The 13,282-nt window shown below is 40.3% G+C and overlaps 1 protein-coding gene across 2 annotated transcripts in view; it reads right to left on the bottom strand.

Moving 5' to 3' along the window:
• PLPPR5 (phospholipid phosphatase related 5) overlaps positions 1-13,282 on the bottom strand; it is a 232,395-nt gene that overhangs the window by 61,539 nt on the left and 157,574 nt on the right. For both annotated transcript variants that reach the window (XM_005237254.3, XM_055815099.1), the window contains one exon: positions 2,129-2,203. In XM_005237254.3, coding sequence (XP_005237311.2) covers positions 2,129-2,203 — 75 coding nt within the window. The remainder of the gene's footprint in view (positions 1-2,128; positions 2,204-13,282) is intronic.

Below are 13,282 nucleotides of genomic sequence, written 5' to 3'. Positions count from 1 at the left end.
CAGTGAACATAAATTGCCAAGTTACAAAATGAGCTGAAATGATGTGACAGAAATAATGCCAGACAATGAAGCAATTTTCTATCCACATGGAAGCAAATTCCAAAATGCGCTGATAAAAAACCACTGTAATTTAAAATGCAAAGAAGAAAGACCTTATGGAGGATGAAAATTTCTTCAGGAAAGGTCACTTAAGTCATAATATTTACACCGTAAAAAACTTTTCTTTGGCATGTTGCTATATTGTCCCTCAATTTGTGACACTGCCCACTCTCTGTTTATCAGATGTCTCTAAATGTATCAGAAGGATCTAAGCATCCTATAGCAACCAGAACACCAGTTTCCCAGTATCAGTGTGAGGTAAGGAGGTGGATACCAAGACACAGAGTCTAGGAACTAGATCCACAGAGGGATCTTAATGGTCCTCAACTTTTACTTCTTTAGTCCAATGTTAAGCACCACTGAAACCCCTGGAACTGCTATCAAACAGGCTGACTAAAATCCAGGTGTAACGATGCCCAATGCCTCGGACGTAAGGCCCAAGTGGTATTTTCAATATGGCTCAGGAAGTCTGTGGTTGAACAGAAAATTGAATGCAAATGTCCTACTCTCCCTCAGCCTAAGCAATGTTTATCTGAAGATGTTCTACTTTGATCTGCAGTCCACAGAATCCAATGGTACCAGTGTGTATGAGTGAGTCAGGAAGTACTGTGCTCAAAATACAGTTTAATCATTTCCCTAAGGTTCCCTTATACCAAATCAGCTGGAAACCTTGCATGAACCATCAAGACTTTTCATTATAATTAGCATGCATTAAAAGAAAGGCAAAATGGTGCCTGAATTTTACACGTGATCCAAATGTTTTGGATGTAGAAATGCCTTAAGATAAATGGGAACAAAACCTCTGCCAATAGAAATGGGCACAACTACCCTAAACTGAGTTACCAATGTAAAACCTGCCATATGAAGAAGTTACTTTCTCCTTCACACCAATATTTTATTGGGTTCCACAAGATTATCATATATTTCTTACAGCATAGTTTTGTCCATTCTCTAGAAGCGAGTTTGCACCTAGCCAGAAATGGGACATTTCCACACCACAGGCCTTGCATGACTGCAATGTATTCATTTACACCTAAACGCTAGCACCAGATTTACTACAGGGATTAAGGGGCTGTACCTGCCAGCCTTACAAACTTGAATGCAATGAGCATGTCCCTCGCCACACATCCCGTTATGGTTGTGCAGCTTCTTTATCCATACCCCTCTGGATCTAACGCTGGCTAAGCTAGCTTTAGCATAATTAGGTTACTAGTGGGGATATAGCCAGAGCAGCCAGGCTCTCCAAAATCCCTGCAGCTGGCCAGTTTTGCTGAGTTCATGGTGGGGCTGAAGTAAGCCACCTTAAAGTCAGATCAAATAGAAACAAATAGATATATGCTGTGCTGCAGCTCCAACTCCACAGCAGGACAGATATAACTGGGGTAATTTCCACTATGAGCATTATCTACAAGCATCTGAATAAAGAAAAGGAATTGTTTATAGTGCCTTCAGTAAGAATAGTCTCAAAAATAAAAACAAAAGAAACACAAACTGGTATAGATGGTGCTTAAGTTACTCAATATGCATTATTCCACAATGTCTAGGTTCCTCAACAACCTTGAACAACTAAAGTAACTTTCTGTTCCACTGTTTCCTATCTTTAAAATGAAAATAATTATATTTACCCTCAAATGTAAGGTGGTTTAAGAGTGATAAACAAAAAGAATTCTAGACTGATGGAGTTTTACTATCAAGATTTAACTTCCAATATCTATATGGGTCCAGCTCAGAGGTACTTCACTCTCCTGGATTCTGGCACTTCGGAACATCACAGTCACTTAAAATGAAATTGCAGGCATAGGGATCCCCCTTCATTCCCTCTAATGAAAGAACTGGGGAAAAAGAACTGACAGCATGGGGGCAGAAATTTTTTATTCACAGCTGCCATAAGTGATTGCCAGCTAGCAGATAGCAGTCCATGCTGAGATAAACATAAATATGCTGGTAAAATATAAAACTGCTGCTGCTGCGAGAGTTTTCTTAAAAAACACACCCAAGAAAGTAGAAAGTATCTACAGTGTCTTCTTACCTCAACTAATTTGAAGCATGGCAACGTCATGTAGCTTCTCTGAGACTGACATCTGCTGTTTGAAATCATGTTCACCTGTGAAAGAAACAGAGTAGTGTGTCCATCTGTAAGAGGATAGCATTGTTTAGAATACTGTGCCCACAGCAAGCCGTGAAAGTCCTGCTTAAAACACAGGTTTGTACCAAAATAAGGAATGGTGAGAATTACAACAGGGAAGAGGACTGTTCATGTGTGCTCCTTTATTCCAGTATGAAAGAGCTTCAAGTTAATTTAGACTTCACTATTTTGTTAAATGGATTCCAGCCATTTTTGTTCCAACTAATGGTATCTATACGAAGACTTGTGTTAGGTTTTATTGCCTATTGTGTATAATTGTGTATATTGTGTATAATTGTTTTAATTATATCCCTGCATACTTCAACAAAACAAATCCTTTATCGCTTTTCAGCAGAGCTTTTCTAATTCTATGGACTTCAAATAAATTTTAGCATGTTCTTGGAGTTAATACTGGAAGGCTTTGCTGAAAGGGCATTAGTCAAAGGCTTAATAGTTTTCAAAACTAAAATTTTAATCTACCAGGCTTCTACAGAACAGAGGACTAGAAGGAACTACCAAGCTTGTTGTCTTGCAATCACAGTACAGTAGATTTCTGGTTCTGAAGGATCCACAGAATATTTATTCTCAACACCACAGCTACAAAAACTTTCCTAGTCCCTTACAACAGATCTGTTGTTACAAATAAAACAAATCAAAAAGCAATAACCACCTGGAAGACAAACCTACACTACTAATCCCTACCATAGCAAAAGAAGAGCAGAAACCAATGCACTGGTGGAAGTGATGAACCTAGGAATCAGCCCATGACTGGAACAGTGAATTGACGAAAGTCTCTAGAGGAGCTAGCATCTTCAAGAATCAGAAAATTCTAAATGCTGGGCAGGCCCTCTAGATTATTCTCTTCTTTCTTAAAACAAACAAACATCCACTAACCACTATTATGTTGATTATTTAAGATTTTAAACTCTAGTTTTAAAAGCTTCTCTCCTGTCTCTTCCTAAAATATACCGAAACAATTAATCTTTCAGCCCTTTTCTGTGTTTCTCAACTGTGCCCCTTACTGTTCTTCATTTCTGTCTCACCATTTACTCCTCTTTTTATTGTTCTTTCCTTCCAGTCTCCTTGTGTTCCCCCTCCAGCTTCTCTTTATCCTTTTCACATACTCCTTTTTCCTCATTCAGCTTTTCTCATGTAGCACATCTTCCAGTATCTTGCATCTCCTTTGCTCTCTTTCATGGCCTCCCAAATCCATCTTTGATTCCCTTTCTTCCTCTGATGATTTAGCAAGCTGTAGCTGACTCCTTCCCCCTGCCGTGCCCTGCCTGTGCCTGTACATGTTTCATACAGGGCTTGGGGCTGAACAGTCCAGGAAGCAGCACACTAAAGAGAAGAGAAAGCAGATGCTTCCAAGCAATATCGGAAAAACATATTATGCTATGTGTGCGTGCAGCCTGGCTCCCAGCAATGCACTGAGCATCTTTGATGCTCTCTTCCCCTCGTGGAGGTGGCTGAGGGAGTCTGACACTGTGCCTTCCTACCCTTCTGAGTCGGTTAGTAGAAATGTGGAAACAGAGCTGTTGCTCTGTTCAGTGAGACTTGTGCATGCACCAGCTGGGGTCTCCCTGGGAGCTATGAGCTTTTCAGCTGGCACCCTGTCCCTCTGGGCATTTTTAGCCCAGTCTTTGGTGCTATCAAACACAGCAGTGGTTATCTGCATTCAGCTTGTGTTTATCAGAAGCAACGAACAAGAAAATGTTTCATAAGCAAGCAGTATGGCATATGTTCTTGAAATCTCTCTCAGATTGTTAAAGGCTGAACTTATTTACCAAGCAAATAGAAAATGGTGGCTCTGCTGTTGATCAGTTTACTTGTTTGCATCCGGGGCCAAACTCTGCTGTTCATACTCCATTCAAACCCTCACTCGGGCAAGAGTCCCAGAGACTTCTTTACGCTCTGTTATACAGTTACATAACATAACCATTAATATTGCATATGGAGATGTGCATGCACAGCTACTGCACATTGGGACTACAGGCTCAGCTCATCAAAGAGACACTAACATAGCAGTTATTTATTATTTATTGGCTGCTAACAGCACATTGAAGAAAAGAGAACAAGCTCTGCGCATTAAGGACCAATATGTGGCTGCTCTTCAGCTGTTACCTCATGAACAAAAAGGACCTAAGATTCATCTGCTTCATCATAGCATCAAAGGAGAGACATGTTCTTGTTAATGTCACACAAGTATTGCAGATGGGTGTCTGCCAGTGCCTAAGGCTCTCAGTGCACCAAAATGGGGATGAACTGTAGAGCCTGAGGTGTGTCCCAGAATTTTCTTTTCCCTAACATGGAGGTGGACACAGGTTGGAGCCTGGAACACCCTTTACACAGGGTAAAAATATACCATATGTGAAATTGCCTTTCCAGAGGTTGCTGCTATGAGTTTAGAGGAGGATCAGTCAGTCTGAGTGAGGCATCAAGAAGTCATCTGTGAGGGCATGGCTGAAATGCTACAAGCAATCCTATAAATAGCTCTTGGGAAAGAATTAGTTGTTTCAGTCATATGAAGTCTTTTTATGTAACTAGTTACTAGGCAGCCTATGAAACAGTTTCTCTGGCAGTAGCCCACTGTATGCATTAGGCAGCCTGCCTCCCTCCAGCTGCTGTTCTGGGGGTATGCCTAACAGCAGCCTACAGGATCACTTTCCAGACAAGCCTATCCCTGCCACTTGTCATCGCCAATCCGCCTCACTGCTAGACTAGGGAGTTATGTTCACATCTGTGCTTTTGTTAGAAATACTGCAGGCACACACCTCCAGGAGGAGCTCTGGACAGCAGCGTTTGACTGAGCAGCAGGGGTCCACTGCAGCTCTGAATGACGGCCGGCTATGAGCCACAGGTGAATGTCACACTTGGCAGCCATAGGCTGAACATCCTCAACACACACAGTTGTTACACACATGCTCTCAGTGCTTCTGATCCCATTTGGATCAAAATTCATTCCATTTATAACAAGCCTCGGCACCTCTCCTCAATATGAAAGAATTGTATTCATGTTTCTAGGGTGATTTATTTTTTTTAACTTTTAACTACGAGACCATGGCCAAAACAGCAGAATGATTTTACAAAAAGCAGTCACTGCCCGGGATTTTGCCTGGAAATAAATTCTATATGTGATTTCTAGGCATGCCTACTGGCTCAGGTACTTCAGGTTCACAGGGAAACCACCTCTTTTGAATCTGACATGAGCAATGGGCTCTGGTAACTCTAAACGACTTTTAATGTAACTAAGATGCCTAGAGTTTAAGGACTTTCAACATTACTCAGAAATAGAAGAGGAAGCACTTGGGCTCACAGCTTGAATATGACCTTAAGTGTTTTATTTATACCACATTTCTGCCAGAGCCACAAAATGAACTTAAATGCCCTTAGTTCTGAAAGGGAGTCCCCTAATCTTCTCACTGTTTTACTACTTGTATTATCCATAGCTTCCATTTGTATGACTGTCTTCTGGCATGCCCCTTTTTTGGTGAAAGCCAGTGTGAAGGCAATTTGAGAGCCTGGTGCTGCTCATCTTCCATAGCTTGTTATACAAGTGCCAAGCAGATCTAAGACACTACTGTATCGTTACAAGATGTCTGTTCCATCACAGGTTTCCCTGTAACTTAGGATTCAGCTAGAAATACAAATGGCATATTCTATTTAATTTGTCTCTTTCCATTTATGGGTGAAGTTCACCTACACCAAGGAAAAAGTGCTTATCAATAATTCAGGAGGTGTAAAGATACACTCTGAACTAAAAAAAAAAAATAAATTACTAAAATGCAAATAAAGCTCACTAGAACTATCTGTAGCACTTATACTCCACAGCGTGGTAAAACTGTAGTGACTTGCCAGGAGGTAAACAGAGAATGTGTCTGGGGAATGTTGGATTTGTCAAGAAAACAGGAAAATAAGTTCACTGTGCTAAGAAGAAAGCAAATCTTCATGATAGGAAACCATTTTTATGTGCCAAATCTGTATAGTCTTCCTAAAGGTAATGGAAAATGGAGAAGATGATGACATTTTAATGAAGAAAAAGAGCAAGAAAACAATGAAGATACTTTCCTCTGAGATACTGACATTTATTTTTATCATTTGTATTATTTATATCTACCTACTTATCATCAGTGTCTACTTGTAAGGAGGGTGAGTATGCCTCATGAATGTAAAGCATGAGAGCTTAGAGTTTGTGGGCTAAAGGATATTTATATACAGCTTGATCAATTTTGCAGGATGAACTGGCTGGGCAGTCTCTGGAAGGTTCAGATTCTCTGCCTAGGTTGATAATCAACATACTGAAACACACAAATTGGTTTGGGCATGGCTGCAGCTGCCTGGGGAAGCCTTCAAGACAGTTCAAAATTCCCACCTAGATAGTTCCTGTACCAACTAGTCACTTAGCTGTGAAGGTGGCTAAGAATTCAGTCAACCACTTTGTCTCAAGCTAGTCCATTGCTTCAAATTGTCTACTATTGTGTCTCTGCAGATGGCCAGGCTGAGAGTTCCTGCACCAGCCAGTGTATTTGCCTTGATGAGCACAAAGGCACAGTCCTGATATCCAGCTACACAAGAATTACAGTTACAGTGAAAACTTGAAGAGTTTCATACTTACGACATAACTCTTTCATATCTCATACCAAATTTCGTAACTCTTGTCACTGCTGAATTTAGTTGGAGTGAAAAAAACACTTTTTAAAGTTAATTTTTACAGTAGTTGATACTCTACTCATAGAAAATACAGTCGGTGAAGATCTCTCTTTTTATTTTTGCCTATGGTCCAGCTACCTCTCTGTTTCATGCATATGTACAGAGACATCTGCTTTTTCAAACTCTACTCAGGCTTTCACAGCTAATGAAGTCTCTGTTCTTATATCAGAAAGCATTCTTACATGATTAGCTTTAGCTGATAATTTAGCTTCTCTAAGGCTGAGGAAAATCATCAGAGAAAAATACTGTTGTAACCTGAACCATATTAATGGTGGAAAAACTGAAATGTATATCCAGAACAATCTTTAGAAGAACACAGTTCATTAAGTTTTCCAGAATTTCAATCTTCCTCCAAGAGGATTTCTCATACATTTTAGGGTTAGGTGCTGCAGTAATTAAAAGTTTTTTTTCCGTGATGCTGATGTTGGTGTTGATTTTGGGGTGTGAGGAGAGAGGAGAGACAAAGCAATGTGAAGCTAACCCTAACTCTACGAACAGCAAATGAGCTGTTGAATTTGAATAACTGACAGAATAAAGATAAGTCTAGTATCTGATGTAACCTGAATATCAAACCAACATACAGAATATCAAAGAACTCATCTTCAGATAGGAGTAATAAAACAGAGAATTTTGTACACTGATGTCTATACCTGTTTCAAGTAAAATGCTAGGGAGTGTGTTCTCAGCCAAATATGTGACATTTTTTCCAAATTGCTTTTCTCCTAGAAAAATGCTGTAAAATGAAAAAATAGGAATGATGATCCTTTCAGGCTCCAGATCTGCCAGAGTAAGAAAAGAAATACATGAGGAGCAGTTCTCCCCAATAGGAGAAAGAATATATATCTTATGTACATAACAGGAAAAAGAAACAGAAGTAACATAGCTCATACTGATGGTAAAGATGGGAGGGGGAGAAATTACTGTTTAAGTTAACCTGGACACAGATCATACAGATCAAAGTCAATATATTCATGTATATTCAAAAGCAAGGTGTGAAGCCAATGAAATCTAAACTGTGCAATAATAGTTTGTTATCACCTGAGAGACACATGAGAGAAGAACAATTGCATATCACCCTGATGAGAGCAGGAAAAGGCACTCTTGGCTGCTTTTGCTACGTGAAAATTCATGAGTGCCACTAACTGGTGAACCTTAGTAATGAACTCAGATGCTTTTTCCCCTCTGAAGCCCAGCACAGTTACTCGCTTTCCACTTCCTCCAAATAACCTTCCATCTCACAAGTGTATTAATCCACAGCCAACAAGGTCCCTGTAGCATCTGCCGGGCCATCAGTGATTGCCAACGGACAGCAACATATATGTCAAGAGTAAATGAAATGTGGAGAGGAATGTCATCAGCAGATTGGAGGCAGTGCAACATACAGCAACACAATATTTTCCCCAGTGATTTCCACATATGTTGCACAAATGTCTCTTGTTTCTTCATTCTTTGCTGGCCTTCTGATGGGTGTACATTTATGATGATATTGAGAACTAAATTGTGCTTTCCTGTCTTGAAATTAAATAAGATGATTTTTTTTAAATCTGGAAAGCAGTTGAAACAGTATTGAGATACAGTCTTATTACCATGAAAGATGAAAGCTAGGAACTAGAGAAACTATATCCCTCTCTTCCTTAGATTACTCATTATCTGAAGATTAACACTAGGAGGACCTGGAAGCCTGTCAGACACCAAATCAAAAGCTTCCACTGGAGTTCAAATAGTAAAAAGTGTTATCAGCAAGAAGAGGATTCACTGGATTATGTTTGTAGCGACAGGATTAAGTTTTGCCCAACAAGCTGCATTATCAGAAATAACAAGGTCATTTTTACATTAAGAAGATGAGGGAAGAATGCACTTGTTTTGCAAGCAGACAAATTAATATGGGATTAACCAATAAAAGAATTTCATAAAATTACTTCATTTGTGAAGTCAAGGCAAATCTTAATCCTATAGCTTTGTACTTAAACAAAGATCCCACTGAAGTGAAGGAGCAAAATCCTGGTGCTGACACAAAATCCCATCCAACACATATGTGACAACAGTCCTCTACTGTAATAACACAAAACCCTTGCCACTCAGAAGGTACCTACAAAGACACCTTCCCACAGTCAGGCAGCCGGTTGTGGGAATCTCTGCAGAGAAAGAGTAATTCCCCCTATAGATCTTGGGATAGCTCATTGTCTTCATTTTTATCTCTGTTTTAGAATCAAAATATTTAAATATGTGGAATGCTTTAAACAGCTAGTCTTAGTCGGCAGCTTGCTCTGCAGTCAGGAATGGATTTACAGGCAAGGCAAAATCAGCTGCAGCTCTGTGTATTACCAATGGCTAGTGAGGTATGAATGACACAGGCCATGCAATGGAGTAGTAATATCAGGTCTGGTTTAAATCCAGTGTAACAAGTCTTGAATCTTAAAAGTTCTGAACAAATAATTCACAAATAAAACATATTTATGTGATTTAAAACTTTTTTTTTTTCTTTTAGCTGCACACTGATGACACTAGAATTACTGCTTCTGAGAGCCTCTTAGGGTCAAGCTTGGTAGTGCTTGGAGGTGGTGGGTAAGTCAGGCTTGCCTGATGCATCCATGACTGCACCTTTTATCTCACAGTTCATTGCCTCAGTCAATGCTCAGTTGAGTATTTAAGGTCCCTGAAGTACTTTATGGCCAGCCACACCTTCTCTACTCACTTTGCAGCGTGCCATATAGGATCTACATGAGCATTTGTGCATTGCTTGCTTCAGCTCTGGGGCTGATCAGTCACAGTCACTATCACAGTAAAGATCTTAAAGAAAAAAATAACAAAAAAATGTGACTTATTTTCACCGGGGAAATTTAAGCATAGGCTTATACATGAAGGTGTATGAGCCAATTGGCTGTGTTCTGGGCCTGCCTGAATACTAAAACACTGCCCACGCTGGCCACTTAAGTATATATGCTGAATCCTACGGACTCCTCAAATAAATTTACAGATGTCAAAGTAAAAGTGAAATGGGACCTCTATGTTGTATTTGCATTTTTTAGTGATAAATTATGTACTTCTTATTCAGGCAACCAGGACATCTCACAGAGGGTGGGTGCAAACTGCAGGATTTGCTATCTACTAAATAACAATATGTTCACAGGAGTATATAGCCATAGTATAACTTAAGGCCAAGTAAACATAAAATATAACCTCAGCATGTGTATATGAGGTTCATCACAACAGTTTGTGCTGTGGATCTACCCATGAAAGATTCATTTTCTAAATATGCAGCCAGTGATTCAGAAGTAGAACACTTCCATCTGGCAACAGATGGTCAGGACGCATCTTTTTTGTAGGAGAGTCTTCTGCTAAAAGAACTAATCCTCTCCATAATCTGTATAATCAGATAAACAGCTTCTTTCTAGTATCACTGACATGAGAAACCAAACCAGCACCTTATCTCACAAGATCAATCAACCCTGTATACACCTACATCCCTGCTTAAGTATTAAGCTTCCTCCTATGTATCATAGCCGCTTCTGCATTTCACTCCTAATTTTGTAGTTGATAATGTGCATGTTCTGCATGTAACACCTGTGTAGTTCTCCTAACGTGCTAGTTGGGGCTCTGAACCTACATAGCATTCAATCATACATTGTGTCAAGTTTATTAGTAGCTGCTCTTATTGACTGAAGGGTGCTTGCAGCTTCGTAGTAGTGTTTGCCAAGGGTTTGCAAAGCCATCCCTTCAAATTGAACCTACTGCATGGTTTCACATGTTTTTCATCGCTCATGCACAAGGCGGCAGTATCTGTGGGAGTAACAGATGGGTGATAACAAAGTAGGTTTATCCTATTTCCTCCCTCACCATTCCAGATATGTGTTGCCCACTGCTGACTTTCTTCTCTAAAGATTTTGGGAAGAGTATTCCAAAGCTCAGCACATCCTAACCAACCAGTGAATATTTACTCTTTGTAAAAATCCAACAGATTCTGTTTCACAATAACTGGGAAAAAAGAAAAACCAGTTACTTTCACTAAATGACTTTTTGTTCAGGAGTTGTTCACTCAGCTCTAAGAAATAGCGCTCAGACTTCTCTAGTGGAGAGTTATGAGTCATCAGATAAGAAAATTCAGCTCTCCCATTTTTATGTGATATGGTAAACAAGAAAAGCACTGCAGAATTAATTCAGTGCTTGATTTGGTCACAGAATCTGAAGTGACTGTTGCCATGGGTACATAGAATCAAGTTTTTAAAGGGGTTTTAGGACATGACAGAGGAGAAAAGAAAAGGCAGCATGGAAGATTCAAAGATTGTAAATCCCTGAAGAAAACGAGAATCTGAAACACAGAGACCCAGAAAAGAAAAGTAGTAATTCCTGCCATGAAGACAAGGCTAACAAAAACACATCCAACTGAAAGATCAAGGTGGAGAAATAAAGACAAGAAACTGGCAGACACACTAAGGGGGAAAGAGCAGCTAGCTCTGTAAGAAGAGAGGAAGGGGCAATAAAAATAAGCAGGGGCTGGACCATGAATTGCATTATACAGAAGATCATGACAGAGATCAGAAAAGGACAAAAATAATAGATAAAGAAATCACAGATGAGGGATAAGGGAAGAAGCACATATATGACATGAAAAACAGACATGCATGGATGATTGGGGATTTTCATTAGAGCCAATGAGTAGGTCATCAGAGCTGATGTGGAGGAAAGAAAGATATGTGGTATGGCAGGAGAAAGGATATATGTTGTCCTGAATTACAAAAGTCATCATGGGAGAACAGAAGAATCCACTAATCCTACTTCATGGTCAAAAATGTCACTGCAAAATTCCATTGAGAAGAGGATCAAAATGCTGCCAGCTGGGGAAGACTAGCTTATCTGGTCTTAAATGGAATTCTTTCAGCCCCAAGACAAGAAATATTCACAAAATACCAGGTTAAATAAACTGGAAGATGACTTGATGACTAATCTTAGAAAAAATGTTTTAGGTTGCTTGGCCACTCAGCAAAGGACTTTCTTCCAAAGGGAGGACCTTTTAAGGAAGAGACAGTAGTGAGAAACAAAAGATAAAGAAAACAGGTGAGTCAGTGACATAGCTGCCAAAAGCTGGCTTTTAAAAAAATGTGATAAAAAAAAAAGACAGTAAGCAACACCTGAAATGTATGTGCATAAAGGAAAAAAAAACCTCTAGAAGGAAGGCATATTGCAATAGCAGTTGTGATGACAATACCAGCATCAAAAAGAACTTGCTGGCCAGGAAAGGGATATAAACCTTAATACAGTGAGATCTCATTTCACAGTAAAGATGTGACAGATTATAAAGACATAAGAAGGGCTACTGTGGGTGAAACAGAATCTAGGTAAATCACAATCAGTGTGTGAAAAGCAGTTCTATTGAGTAGTGTTGAAAGTGCGTAATCACCACAATTGGCTGGTTGGATATTGGGAAATCAGTTGCAGAAAGTCACAGAACCACAGCATGGTCAGGGTTGGGAGGGACCTCTGGAGATCATCCAGTCCAACCCCCTGCTAAAGCAGGGTCACCTGGAGCAGGCTGCACAGAATTGTGTCCAGGCGGGTTTTGAATGTCTCCAGAGAAGGAGGCTCCCCAGCCTCTCTGGGCAGCCTATTCCAGGGCACTGTCACCCTCCCAGTAAAGAAATTTTTCTTCATATGCAGAAGGAACTCCCTGTGTTTCAGTTTGTGCCCCCTGCCCCTTGTCCTGGCACTTCACATCACTGAAAAGAGCCTGGCCTGACACTCACCCTTAAGGTATTTGTAGGCGTTGATAAGATCCCCTCTCAGCCTTCTCTTCCCCAGGCTAAACAGCCCCAGCTCTCTCAGCCTTTCCTCATAAGGGAGATGCTCCAGCCCCCTCATCCCCTCTGCAGCCCTCCACTGGGCACCCCCAGTAGTTCCCTGTCTCTCCTGAACTGGGGAGCCCAGAACTGGACACAGTGCTCCAGATGTGGCCTCAGCAGGGCAGAGCAGAGGAGGACAATCACCTCCCTCGACCTGCTGGCCACGCTTTTCCTAATGCACCCAGGTTCCCATCGGCTAATGTCCGTGTAAGTGTTCTTACCTGAAGGCAGTTACTAGAAAATTTAAGGTTACCTGCTCTTCAATGAAAGCTTAGCTCCAGTGTAGCTTTCAGCTTGAGTTGAGAAGCACAGTTTGGCCTTTCTTTATCTTGCTATTATGGTGTTAAGAATTGAATCGCTAAGAAAAGAAATGTACTGTTTCAGAGAGCTTTTTGGAATTTTTATATTCTTGTGGAAGCTAAAGCTGTGAAAGGGCTCCCGAAAGAGTTAAAATGCATTCACTGAAGACATGATCAGTTTTTAAACATGATGATCCAGATGAAATTTCAGA

This window comes from Falco peregrinus, chromosome 10 (genome assembly GCF_023634155.1).
Source record: "Falco peregrinus isolate bFalPer1 chromosome 10, bFalPer1.pri, whole genome shotgun sequence".
Classification (NCBI taxonomy): Eukaryota; Metazoa; Chordata; class Aves; order Falconiformes; family Falconidae; genus Falco; species Falco peregrinus.
Note: the sequence above shows the minus strand (reverse complement) of the source record. Positions and strands in the feature narration are given on the sequence as shown.